The sequence below is a fragment of the Hyalella azteca genome, unplaced genomic scaffold (assembly GCF_000764305.2).
Source record: "Hyalella azteca isolate HAZT.00-mixed unplaced genomic scaffold, Hazt_2.0.2 contig4115, whole genome shotgun sequence".
Taxonomy (NCBI): Eukaryota; Metazoa; Arthropoda; class Malacostraca; order Amphipoda; family Hyalellidae; genus Hyalella; species Hyalella azteca.
This window is the reverse complement of record NW_025934341.1, coordinates 62798-76219: the sequence shown is the minus strand read 5'-3', so window position 1 is coordinate 76219 and position 13422 is coordinate 62798. Positions and strand designations below refer to the sequence as shown.

The 13422-nt window shown below is 34.1% G+C and overlaps 1 protein-coding gene across 1 annotated transcript in view; it reads right to left on the bottom strand.

Annotated features, from left to right (window-relative positions):
- Positions 1–13139, bottom strand: part of LOC108682546 (ionotropic receptor 25a) — a 28519-nt gene extending 15380 nt beyond the window's left edge. Inside the window, exons 1-11 of the mRNA XM_018171735.2 lie at positions 13030–13139; positions 10407–10550; positions 9195–9398; positions 7539–7705; positions 5770–5846; positions 5425–5533; positions 4626–4769; positions 2176–2373; positions 1617–1702; positions 856–970; positions 125–224 (exon numbers count right to left, since the gene is read on the bottom strand). Of these exons, the coding sequence (XP_018027224.1) occupies positions 125–224; positions 856–970; positions 1617–1702; positions 2176–2373; positions 4626–4769; positions 5425–5533; positions 5770–5846; positions 7539–7705; positions 9195–9398; positions 10407–10550; positions 13030–13123 (1438 nt within the window). The 5' untranslated portion in view covers positions 13124–13139. The remainder of the gene's footprint in view (positions 1–124; positions 225–855; positions 971–1616; positions 1703–2175; positions 2374–4625; positions 4770–5424; positions 5534–5769; positions 5847–7538; positions 7706–9194; positions 9399–10406; positions 10551–13029) is intronic.
- Between the last annotated feature and the right edge of the window lie 283 nt (positions 13140–13422).

The window sequence follows — 13422 nt, the reverse complement described above, 5'->3', positions numbered from 1 at the left end:
AATTAAATTACTTACTAATAATACTGAAATTACTGAAACACATATACTTCTATGAATTCAAATAATAAAAAGTAAATGCATAATTAAATACTTATTTCACCATCAACATAAGTCATATACTCACCGATAGATATTCCGGATTGATCAAAATACGGCGTGACGAAGTCGATCACTTCTTCGCGCTCTGACGTCATCGTCAGGGGAGCGACGATGAGGTCTGTATCCTGGTGGCATGTGGGAAAAGTTAGATACTGAACTACTTATTAATTGATAATCTGATAATTATTATAAAATTGATATTGTAAGTATATTATAATTATAATTGATATTATAATAAAACAATATTATAGTAATTAAATTAGAATATTATAATTTAATAATAATTATAATTAATAACATAATTATATAATAAATATAATTGATAATATGATAATAATTGATACCATAAATTATTTGAATTTACCACAGTTTTTGCGATGACGAGCACTGTAATAACCTAAGTGATTTGTATTGACCACAGCTTTTGCATTTATTAACTTCGATGTTAACTTCAAAGACAAGTATTGACCACAGTTTTTGCAATTAATAACCCAGAAAATAAAATAAATTTATAAATTGATAAAAATCTCAGCACTAATAAACCGGAGATTAACTTCAATTATTAACTGCCTACAGCTTTAACAATTAAGAATCTCATAGTAATTACAACTTAAATTCATATTTATACCAGTTAAACAATAAATAACTCTTATAATAACACAGTAAATTTAAATTTCCCATAGTTAAATCATTTATTAAGTTAACTAACAATTGATTACCTTCCTTTCTCCCAAGAAAAATAAGTAAATAACTAACCCCATTCGCGAGGTCTGCAACCAAACCGTTCCATGTCCCGTTGGCCATCTTTGCTCCGAATTTGCCGTCGTTTGGAGTGAGGAAACTGAAGTCAAACTCCATCATATTGGCAAGCCTTAGGAAAAATTTAAAGCAAAATGGAAAATTTATAAAAAATTTCTAACAAAATGTCATAAACTAACATATCTAGAGTGCGCATTATATAATAATTGTTAATTTTACATATCGAGATGAGCAACTGAAGATTTCTTGATCGCCTAAGTTATTAAGAACCGCACTCTGGAATGTTGATTTTTAGACTTAAAATTGAAATTCGATTTTTTTTCATATGATTTCTGTGAGATTACAAAAATTATCAATATATTTCTGGAGTGACTTGGTTATAAAGAAATGAAATAATAATAATGGTATCTGAGAAAATGCGAATATGGTGATACCAGAGAATACAATTAAATAATGGCACTCGAGAACCCAATTTAAATAATGAGAAGTGAGAAAAAATAAAATAATGGTACCTGAAAAAATAATTAAACGGTGGTACATGCAGAAATAAAAAAAATTATTGCACCAGAGAAAGTAATTAAATGAAGGTACGCGATAAAATAAGGTAATTATGGTACCTGCAAAAATGAGAAAATTTCGGTACATGAAATATTAAAAAAAAGTAACGGTAGCCGAAAAAAAAATAAAAAATAGCGGTAACTGAGTAATTAAGGATATAATGAAATAATGATGCCTGAGAAAATGAAAAATAATGGTACCTTAGGGCGAGTTCGACGCAGTATCCTTTGTATCCTTCAAAGGACACGCCATCAGGACTGCTGTCTTTATAGAACCAGGGTCGGGACTGTCCACGAACATGCGTCATATAAATGATTACAATTTAAGTATATATAAATCATTTAAAGTTTAATTTTTGTGAATATTATTGTATGGGTCATCGAAATAGAAGGAAGTTAATTCATGCAGATAAGGCATATTGCGCTTAAACTATTTATTAATTTTAAAAGTTACGCGTAGCAATTTTAGCATTCATTATTTGATAAATAAAACCTTTTTACAATAAACATATAACTTTGGCCAAACATAAACATGAAATTAGCTACCCGATTTTTCTGCCAAATATAACAAGAAAAATATCTTAGATTACTTAAAAAAATTTTCATGAATTTAAACTGGTATCTTTCAAAATTAATGATCGAATCGAACCTAGACACTTCCGACGCGGTCGATTTTAACTAAATATAACAAGTAAAATTACTTAAAATATTTTCGCGAATTTAAACTGCTATCTTCCCAAAATTAATGATCGAACCAAACCTCTACACTTCCGACGCGGAAAAATCGTTTAATGGGCGTGTTTTCGAAGAGAGGTTCGAGTTGAATTCCGGTTTGCGTGGCCCACGAACCGATCTTTGTTTTGACGCTGCCTTTGACAGCGTCGTATTGGAAGGTGTTTGCCACTTTCAACTCCTGCGTCTCGTTGGTCCATATCGCTCCTTTCCAGCCGCTCACTTCCTGCTCAACATTTTTTTTTTCGCAAAATATTTTCAAATTTTTTTCACAAAATATTTTCAATTTATTTTCACAAAATATTTTCAATTTTTTTTCACAAAATGTTTTCAAATTCATTTTTCGCAAAGTATTTTCAATTATTTATTTTTCATAAAATATTTTCAATTTTTTTACATAAAAAATGTTCGAATTTTTTTTTGTTTTCGCAAAACATTTCAAACAGAAAGATTAAAATGGAGACGTTATGCTGTCACTGTATTCATTCAGATTCATGAAAATAATGCTCACGTCTTGCTCGGGTAATTTGATTTTAATTTTCAAAATGTTTTCAAGCATGAGATTTAAATGGAGAAGCAGTGTTTTCATTTTCTCCATTTAAATACGCAAAGAAAATGAAAGAATAAAATTTCAAAAATGAATAAATAACACGCTTTTTAATAATTTTAATAATAAGTTGAAGGACGGAATGTTCTTTCAATTGTATTCATTTAAATGCTCGAATCTGAAGATCAATCCCAGCTTGAATTATTTCAAACGAGAATTCATTTTCTATTAAAAGGCTTAAAGTTAAGAGACAATGTTCGCATTACGTTCTATCGAATTGACGAAACAAATTTTGATTAGTTCTTCCGATTTTTCTTTTATAATTAACATTTTTAAGAAAAACGATGTATAAAGTTTAATAGGAATTTAGGTGCTTTAATATTAATTAATGTGGAATTAATTATAATTATTTTAAAATTTTTGACGTGACGATGAGAACTTGTCCAGGGCAAAGCTTTGCTTTTGCTTTTCTTTTAAGGCTTAGTCAGAATTAGATGCCTCATGTTGAGATGAAAATTCACAGTTAATTAGTTTATTCTTTCCTGTGATTTTAAGAAAGATGATTATCACTATTGATTTAGAAAGGAGCTGATTATCACTGTTGATTTAGAAAGGAGCTGATTATCACTGTTGATTTAGAAAGGAGCTGATTATCACTGTTGATAATGAAAGGAGCTGATTATCACTGTTGATTTTGAAAGGAGCTGATTATCACTGTTGATTTTAACAAGAGTTGATTGCTGCTGTTGATTTTAAAAGGAGTTGATAATCACAGTTTATTTTAAAAGGAGTTAATTATCACTCTTGATTTTGACAGGAGTTGATTATCACTATTTATTTTTTAAATGAGTTGATTATCGCTGTTGATGTTGAAAGTAGTTCACTAGATGTAAATATAGGGTTCAACAATGCAGTTCGTGTTAACACATTCATCAGGCAGCGCATGTTCAACACTTCGTATACTTTCAATTGTCTGTTATTTTGAATTTAAAAGCGATTTTTTTTATATGAAAAAGCGGATGGCAAATTTTACATGTGGAGGTCCGTTTTATTTTTTTATTCCCATTCGTTCAATAATATTGAGTACTCTTATTGGGTATACATAAAGTTAGCTAAACAGATAATGTAATGCAAGGTACTAAAACTTAAGTGATTGAAGGAGGTATAAAATGCTGAATTAATTTATAAAGTAATAAAGCACTAATATATTTCATGGAAATATAAAACTCTTTACCCGTATTAAATTTAAGAAGGTATAAAATACTAATGTGACTGGACGAGGTACAAAACACTAACGTGGTTTAACGAGGTATAAAACACTAATGTGATTTAACGAGGTATAAAACACTAATGTGGTTCAACGAGGTATAAAGCACTAACGTGGTTTAACGAGGTATAAAACACTAAAATAATTTAACGAGATATAAAACACTAACATAATTTAACAAGGTATAAAACCCTAACGCGATTTAACGAGGTATAGAAGACTAATGTAATTTAACGAGGTATAAAACCCTAACGTGATTTAACGAGGTATAAAACACTAACATAATTTAACGAGGTATAAAACACTAACGCGGTTTAACGAGGTATAAAAAACTAATGGGATTTGTCGAGATATGATTTAACGAGGTATGAAACACTAACGTGATTTAACGAAGTATAAAACCCTAACATAATTTACCGAGGTATAAAACATTAACGTGGTTTAACGAGGTATAAATCACTAACGTGGTTTAACGAGGTACAAATCACTAACGTAATTTATCGAGGCACAAAACCCTAACGTGATTTAACGAAGCATAGAACACCAATGTAATTTAAGGAGGAAAACAATAACATAATTCAACAAGATATAAAACACAAACGTGATTTAAAGTGGTATAAAACTCTAACGCGATTTAATGAGGTATAAAAATATTTAAACGTACAGTTTTGAAGGCATCGAGAAACTTCTGCGTTGAAGGACCTTGCTGGGGCAGGCTGCTACACTCGCCTTTTACGGTAGAAAAATTTCCGGATTTTAGTGTCTTGGTCATCATCAGGACCAAGTTGCGGATTAGCTGTTCCGGGGTCTGAAAAATAAAAAAAAAATAAAAAATAAGTTTATATTATATTATATTATTTGTGGATGCTACGTTCAAGAAATAGTGCATTTGTAATATATTTAACAAAAATAAGAATTTGCCTAATATGAAAGCATATTAAAGAAGATTGTGATTATTTATTATTCGGTTATTTATCACGGGGAAGTGCCGAGCTAAGCTAATGAATTCATTATTATTTAATTAATATAAAAATAATACTTTATTATATATTTCATTTAAATAATATTTTAATAATATATCAATAATATTTTTTAATATTATTAAGATTTGAAACTTTTTGCTCGCGCTAACGCTGGCCCCATCACAGAGAATAGGCAAGCAGCGAGTGTGATGTCACGCTTACCTCATCACACACATACAAGCAGTTTGTGTGATGTCACATCACACCACAGGAGTGAGAGTGTGATGTCACATCACACACACATGAGTGAGAGTGTGATGTCACATCACACACACAAGAGTGAGAGTGTGATGTCACATCACAAACACAAGAGTGAGAGTGTGATGTCACATCACACACACAAGAGTGAGAGTGTGATGTCACATCACACACAAAAGAGTGAGAGTGTGATGTCACATCACACACCCAATATAACTCTATAAGAACTACACCAGAACTCACGTTCACAGCAGTACAGGCGCATGGTGCAGGCAGGTTCTGAGCGACACAGCAGTTCTCCGCAGCAGGACTCATGATGGTGACTGTGGTGCCACTGGGCATCGCTTTAGAGCTGTCAACAACATTAATTAATTAATTAATTATTGAGATAATTATGATATTATTAATTTTCTCAACTAACGCGGTATGCTTTATAAATTTCCTAATAAAATTGGCGTAAGAGTTCTATGCGCGAATAAATTAAAGAATTTAATAAAATAGAGTTAAGAATTAAAGAATAAGTAGAATAAATTAATAAATTAAAACAACGAATAATATGAAATAATGTAATTAAACTATTAAGCTCACACAAAGTTCTGCGGGTCCGTTCCTGTGATGGCGACCGTCCAGCGGGAGTCTCGAGTTACGAAGTTCTGAGTGATTGCCTGTACAGGAATAAATGTATAAATTAATTAATTTGTTAATTTATAATTATCAGACTTATTAAGGTAATTATCTGAATAATTGCCTGTACAGGAATAAATAATTATCATACTTATCAAGGTAATTATCTGAGTAAGTGGGTCCCCTCCACATGGTCCAGCAGTCCTTCCAAGTTTTATTATAATTATCATTATGCATTCAATTGATAGTACAACTATTTTTAACCAATAGTATCATAGTAAAACCCTGTAATATCCTTATGTACCCCAATACCACTAATACCCTATTCACCCACTTGACCTAGCTGGTCCAGTAGTTCAATCCGAGTTCTAGTATAATTGTTATCGCGAGTTCGTAAATTAATAAAAATTTATGGTATAACTATTTACAGTAACATGTTTTGATACTACGACCACTCATGCCCCTTGAAATGATGTAAATTATCTTACACTAATATCTGTTGACCTGGTCAAAGAGACCTGGTCAAAGACTGGGCCAAAGACTTGGTCAAAGACTTGGCCAAAGACTTGGTCAAAGACTTGGCCAAAGACTTGGTCGAAGACTTGGTCAAAGACCTGTTCAAAGACCTTGACCTGGTCAAAGGCCTGGTCAAAGACCTGGTCAAAGACCTGGTCAAAGATCTGGTCAAAAATCTCGTCAAAAACCTCGTCAAAGACCTGGTCAACGAACTGGTGAAAGACCTGGCTAAAGACCTGGTCAAAGATCTGTCCAAAGACCTGGTCAAATACCTAGTCAAAGACTTGGTCAAAGATTTTGTCAAAGACCTGGTCAAAGACTTGGTCAAAGACTTGGTCAATGATCTGGTCAAAAACTTGGTCAAAGACCTGATCAAAGATTTGGTCAAATACCTGGGCAAAGACCTGGGCAAAGACCTAGTCAAAGACCTTCCCTGGTCAAATATCTGGGCAAAGACCTAGTCAAAGACCTTCCCTGGTCAAAAACCTTTCCTGGTCAGAGTACTTGATCTGGTCAAAGACTTGGTTGAAGACCTGGTCAAAGACCTTTAACCATGTCAAGACCCTGACCTGGTCAAAGACCTTGACATGGTCAAAGAACCTGACCTGGTCAAAAACCTGATCAAAGACCTGATCGAAGACCTGACCAAAGACCTGATCAAAGACCTGCTCAAAGACCTTGACCTGGTCAAAGACCCTGACCTGGTCAAACACCCTGACCTGGTCAAAGACCCTGACCTGGTCAAAGACCCTGACCTGGTCAAAGACCCTGACCTGGCCAAAGACCCTGACCTGGCCAAAGACCTGGTCAAAGACCTTGACCTGGTCAGAGACCCGGACCTGGTCAAAAACCTGGTCAAAGACCTGATCAAAGACCTGATCAAAGACATGATCAAAGACCTGATCAAAGACCTGATCAAAGACCTGATCAAAGACATGGTCAAAGGCCTGATCAAAGACCTGATCAAAGGCCTGGTCAAAGACCTGATCAAAGACCTTATCAAAGACCTGATCAAAGGCCTGGTCAAAGACCCTGACCTAGCCAAAGACCCTGACCTGGCCAAAGACCCTGACCTGGCCAAAGACCCTGACCTGGTCAAAGACCCTGACCTGGCCAAAGACCCTGACCTGGCCAAAGACCCTGACCTGGCCAAAGACCCTGACCTGGCCAAAGACCCTGACCTGGTCAAAGACCCTGACCTGGTCAAAGACCCTGACCTGGTCAAAGAGCTGTGCCGCGTCGCTGCCGCTGCCGAAGATGACGTAGTAGGCCGGCGCAGGCCGCATCCTGCGCAGGGCTGCGGTGCTGTTGCTGCCCAGCCCTACCAGCACGATGACGCGCACGCTGCTGCCCCCCACCAGGTGATAGAGGGCTTGGTCCAGCTCTGTAATGGGTAATGGGTGGTGGTAATAGGAAGACTGGGTAATAGGGTAATGGGTAGTGTGGGGTGTGGGGCAATATTAAGATGACACACACGCTGCTGCCACCCACCAGGTGATAGAAGCGTTGGTCCAGCTCGGTAATGGGGTTAATAGGTAATGGAAGGTGTGGCGTAATAGGTTATAAGGGGAATAGATAATAGGCCGTGTAGGGTATTGGGTAGCCCCAGCAGCACGATGACACGCACGACACTGTCAATGGGTAATGGGTTGTAAGAGGAGGGTGAAAGGTAGCAAAGGGTATAGGGTGATTAGTAGTAAGAGGTTTAGGGTAAGAACTACCAGCCCGATGACCAGTACGCTACTACTGCCCAAAAAGTGGTATAGGGCTTGGTCCAGCTCTGAAATGGCAAATTGGTGTAGTTGGATAATGGGTGTGGGGCAATAGGTAATAACAGGTGTGAAGCAATAGGTAGTAACAGGTGTGAAGCAATAGGTAGTAACAGGTGTGAAGCAATAGGTAGTAACAGGTGTGGAGCAATAGGTAGTAACAGGTGTGGAGCAATCGGTAGTAACAGGTGTGGAGTAATACAGTAGATAGCATGGGTATGGGGTATTAGGTACAATGGGTATAGGGGTGATAGGTAAGAGAAGTTATGGGATAATTAGTAGTAAGAGTTGTGAGGAATAATATATAGGGTATAAATATGTAAAAAGTGTGTAGGTAAAAGGTAGCATCGGATGATTACCAAGAGGTGTCTAGGTTAAAATTAATAATAAAGATGTAATGATTTTCAAACACATGATTTGTTAAAGTCCAATTATCGTCCAACCCATGATTTTTAAATCAATTAACATTCAAACCCACGTACTGTCAAATCCATGAATTTTAAAAATCAGGAATTTACAAAATCTGGAATTTCCAAAACCTTAAATTTCCAAAGCTCCGAATTCCTAAAATCCCGAATTTACAAAATCCTGGATTTTTGAAATTTCGAATTTAAAAATGAAGGAATTTCCGAATGCCTTAACTTCCATAATCCTGAATATCTAAAACCATGAATTTCCAAATCCTGAATTTATAAAATCCTGAAATTTTAAAATCCTGAATTTCTAAAATCCTGAATTCCCAAATCCTAAAATTCCAAAACCCTGAATTTCTAAAATCCTGAATTTCTAAAATCCTGAATTTTCGAAATCCAGAATTTTCAAACTCCCGAATTTCCAAAATCCTAAATTTCCAAAATCTTGAAATTCCAAAATCCTTAAATTTCAAAATCCTGAATTTCCAAAATTGTGAATTTTCAAAATCCAGAATTTCCAAAATCCAGAATTCCCAAAATCCTGAATTCCCAAAATCCTGAATTTCCCGAATCATTAATTTCCGTAATCTCGATTTCTCAAACCCTGAATATTCGTAATCTTGATTTTTCCAAAATCCTTAACTCCCAAACTCTTTTATTTACAAACACACAAACAGTCGCAGCAACTCACCGGCCTCAGTAGTGAAGATGAGCGCAGCGTCGGTAGCGTTCCGGTTGTGGAGCAGGTCGTCTACTGCGTGCACGTGCTGCGTGATGCCGACCTGCCCGTGCACGTAGGGCGCTCCTACACGTGCAGCAGCGTGCTTAGCGTACTCCCACCCCCCCGCTGTCACGTCCAACACCCCCGACACCCCATTGAACAGCGCGCTGCAAACTAGGGGAAAAGTAAAATAAAAAATTTACTGCGCGCTGCAAACTATGGGAAAGTGTAATAAAAATTGAACAGCGCGCAGCAAACTATGGGAAAAATGCAAGAAAAAATTTAACAGCGTGCTGCAAACTATGTAAAAAGTGCAATACAAAATGAACAGCGCGCTGCAAACTATAGGAAAAAATGCAATACAAAAATGAACAGCGCGCTGCAAACTATGGGAAAATGTAATCAAAAAATAAACAGAGCGCTGCAAACTAAGTGATAAGTGCAATTAGAAAATGAACAGCGCGCTGCAAACTATAGGAAAAAATGCAATACAAAAATGAACAGCGCGCTGCAAACTATGTGAAAAGAGCAAAAAAAATTAATAGTTCGCTGCAAACTATGGAAATGTGCAATAAAAAATGAACAGCGCGCTGCAAACTATATAAAAAAAGCAATCATAGAAATGATTGGTAATACGGTCCAAATACTGACCCACTTTTTGAACATAGCACAAATTAGCTCTTTTTTCGAACGAAACTGGGTGAGAATAGCTCGCATAAGGACAAAAATTAGATCACAATTTGGACAGAGACTTCTCATTTCTCTGACTGTACATTGCAATTGACCCCGGTTTTGTGTATGTGAATAAATTTCGTAGTTTATATGCTCAAAATAATATATTCATTCACATAATTTTTAGTATAATTTCCGTTTCCGAAATAATAACAATAATCTTGTGTGAATAATAATAGTAATACGTGTATAAACCTAGGAATCGAATTATATTCGTACGAATTATGTTAAAAATGCATTTCTTAACATAATATTTCGTATGATTTACGAAATTGTAATAATAATATTGTGTGAATTATAATAATAATAGTATTTAAAATAGTAATGATAAAAATTGTAGTTGTAGTATTAAGAAAAAATAATATGTAAATAATTCACATATTTGATAATAATATGTGCAAATAATAATAATATTACAGTATACGTTAAATCATAATGTTCTTAACTGACGCTGGTTCTCAGCCGAGGTTTCGTCCTCAATGGATATTTTAAGGACATCGAGGGCGATCTTGGTAGAGGTGGCCGCCTCTGCCGCGGCCACACCGGCGGCCAGCCATGCTCCTGCTTGTTGGAGGCTCTCGTCCGCGATGCTTACTGTGAAAAATTATCAGTACATATAATTATATTTATTGTGACTATTATAAATTATTTATCGTTTGGTAGAGGTAACACTGCGAAAAAATTATCAGTGAATATAATTATTATGACTATTAAAAATTATTCATCATTTAGTAGAGGTAAGACTGGGAAAAAATTATCAGTAGATATAATTATTATGACTAATAAAAATTATTTATCATTTAGTAGAGGTAAGACTGCGAAAAAATTATCAGTAAATATAATTATTGACTATTAAAAATTATTTACCATTTAATAGAGGCATGACTGGGAAAAATTATCAGTAAATATAATTGTAATTATTATGATTATTAAAAATCATTTATCATTTAGTAGTGTAAGGATACAATTAAATGATCATATGAATACAATTTAAATTATTACGACTATTAACAATTATTCATCATTTAGTATAGGTAAGACAGCGAAAAAATTATTAGTAAATATAATTATATTTATTATGACAATTATAAATTATTTATCATTAAGTAGAGCTAAAACTGGGAAAAAATTATCAGTAAATATAATTATTATGACTATTAAAAATTATTTATCATTTAGTAGAGGTTAGATTGCGAAAAAAATTTCCAGAAAAATATAATTATTATGACTATTAAAAATGATTTATCATTTAGAAGAGGTTAGACTTGGAAAAAATTATCAGTAAATATAATTATTGTGACTATTAAATATTATTTATCATTTAGTAGAGGTAAGACTGCGAAAAAATTACCAGTAAATATAATTATTATGACTATTATGAATTATTTACCATTAAGTAGAGCTAAGACTGGGAAAAATTATCAGTAAATATAATTATTATGACTATTACAAATTATTTATTTAGTAGAGGTAAGACTTGGAAAAAATTATCAGTATATATAATTAGAATTATCAGGACTGTTTCAATTTATTTACTATTTAATAGAGGTAAGAATACAATTAAATGCAAATTTGATGAACATTTAATTAATGTAATACGATTTCAAAAAAAAATTTCACTAAACACTTGAATACCATTCGAATAATTATTAATTAACGTTCAATTAATGATTGGCAGGCATTCAAAAAACATGTCATTAAAGCTAGATATAATTATTGACTGCTTACTTGAGTAGTATTTTTATTTATTCTGAATCACTAATAAATACTCAAATCACTACAAATCACTCAACTACAAATTCATTATCTCAAATAAATATAAACAACCAATAACAGTTAGCAATAAACCTTGCTTAATTAATAAAGCCCGTTAATATGAGCTGCAAATTACTTATTTTAAACAAATGGAAACATCCAATAACAGTTGACAATAAACCGTGCTTAATAACGCCCGTTAAAATGAGAACATGGGCTAGAACGAACATTCGCCTCTCTTGTGTGCAGAGTTTGAGGCAGCAATTCATGTTCACTTCAGACGTTCAGTAACGAGCGTTCAGACTGACGGACTCTGAATAGCTGAAGCGAGCATACCTGACGTTCCTGTGAATAATTAAAACGGTTCGCTTCCGAAGGAGATTCAAGGAACCGAGAACCATGCAATGTAACAGACCTTCTGTGATAATGAGTATATAGAACCGTTGTTGAAAATGCATATAACGAAATATTCTTTTAATCGAAAATAATCAACTTAAGTGTAGAGAGTTTCAGATCAAACATAACCAATACGTTGTAACAATAATCAACTTTAGCGTGAAGCGCAAAAAAGTAGCACCATTTAAATGATACTCAATGATAATGAGCGTTCAGAACTATCGGAGACACTGCGTGTAATGGACATAAAACACAAAGCACTTCGCGCATAATCAACTGCAGTGTAAAGAGTTTCATATCGAACAAAACCAACCCTCTTTGTATCAAATCTTTAGTGATATTGTGCGGTGAAAACCGTACGAGCCACTGGGTATCATGCAATATCTATTTACGTAAAAGTGGTTCGTTAAAATGAAAGTATTTAATAATTAATTATATTGTAAAGAGTTTGAAAGGAAAAAAAAACTAGCAGTATGTAAGAAATATTGAATAACATTGAACCGCTATATTCATCAGTGCTACTGTCAGCAAATTTAAATAAATCTAAGGTAAAGAATTGCGACATATAAAACTATCGCATGTAGACTGTGGAGGTTACTACGTTAAAATTTTTTGTTATAGGTTAAATGAGCACCGGGAAGAAACTTTCTCATAACAGTTGAAAATGTGCTTCTTAGGATTATTGGTTATGGAAATTATTGCAGCATAGCATTGTAGATATAATTCCTAAATTTTAAGAAAAATGTAAGTTTCAAATTCAAATTTTCTGATATATAAAATAGTCTCGATAGGATGAGTATTCTCTAACAAAATCAAGCCATACGTTACATCAGTTTCATAAATGGATTAGGTAAACATTTTTAAATGTTTCCTGAAGATATAGAATACAATTAATAATTATTTATTAATAATGTCAACTTACCGATGTTCAGTTGTCCTTCAGTCACACGACAGTAAAGACAAGCTACCAATAGCTGAACACTTAATTTAAATGAATTTCGACGTTGCCAAATCATTATTTAAAAATATTCAGAATTGATTGCTCTGATAATTATCATTTTTAAGTTATATGGCAATGATATGAGCATGAGAATCTATGATAGCCTGGGAGAAGGTGCAAGGTCTCGTTAATCATTAACAAAGACTTGCAACTTGCATTGATTAGGTCAATTGTTCACTTACGACACGCACACTCACGACACGCACACTCACGACACGCACACTCACGACACGCACACTCACGACACGCACACTCACGACACTCACACTCACGACACGCACACTCACGACACGCACACTCACGACACGCACACTC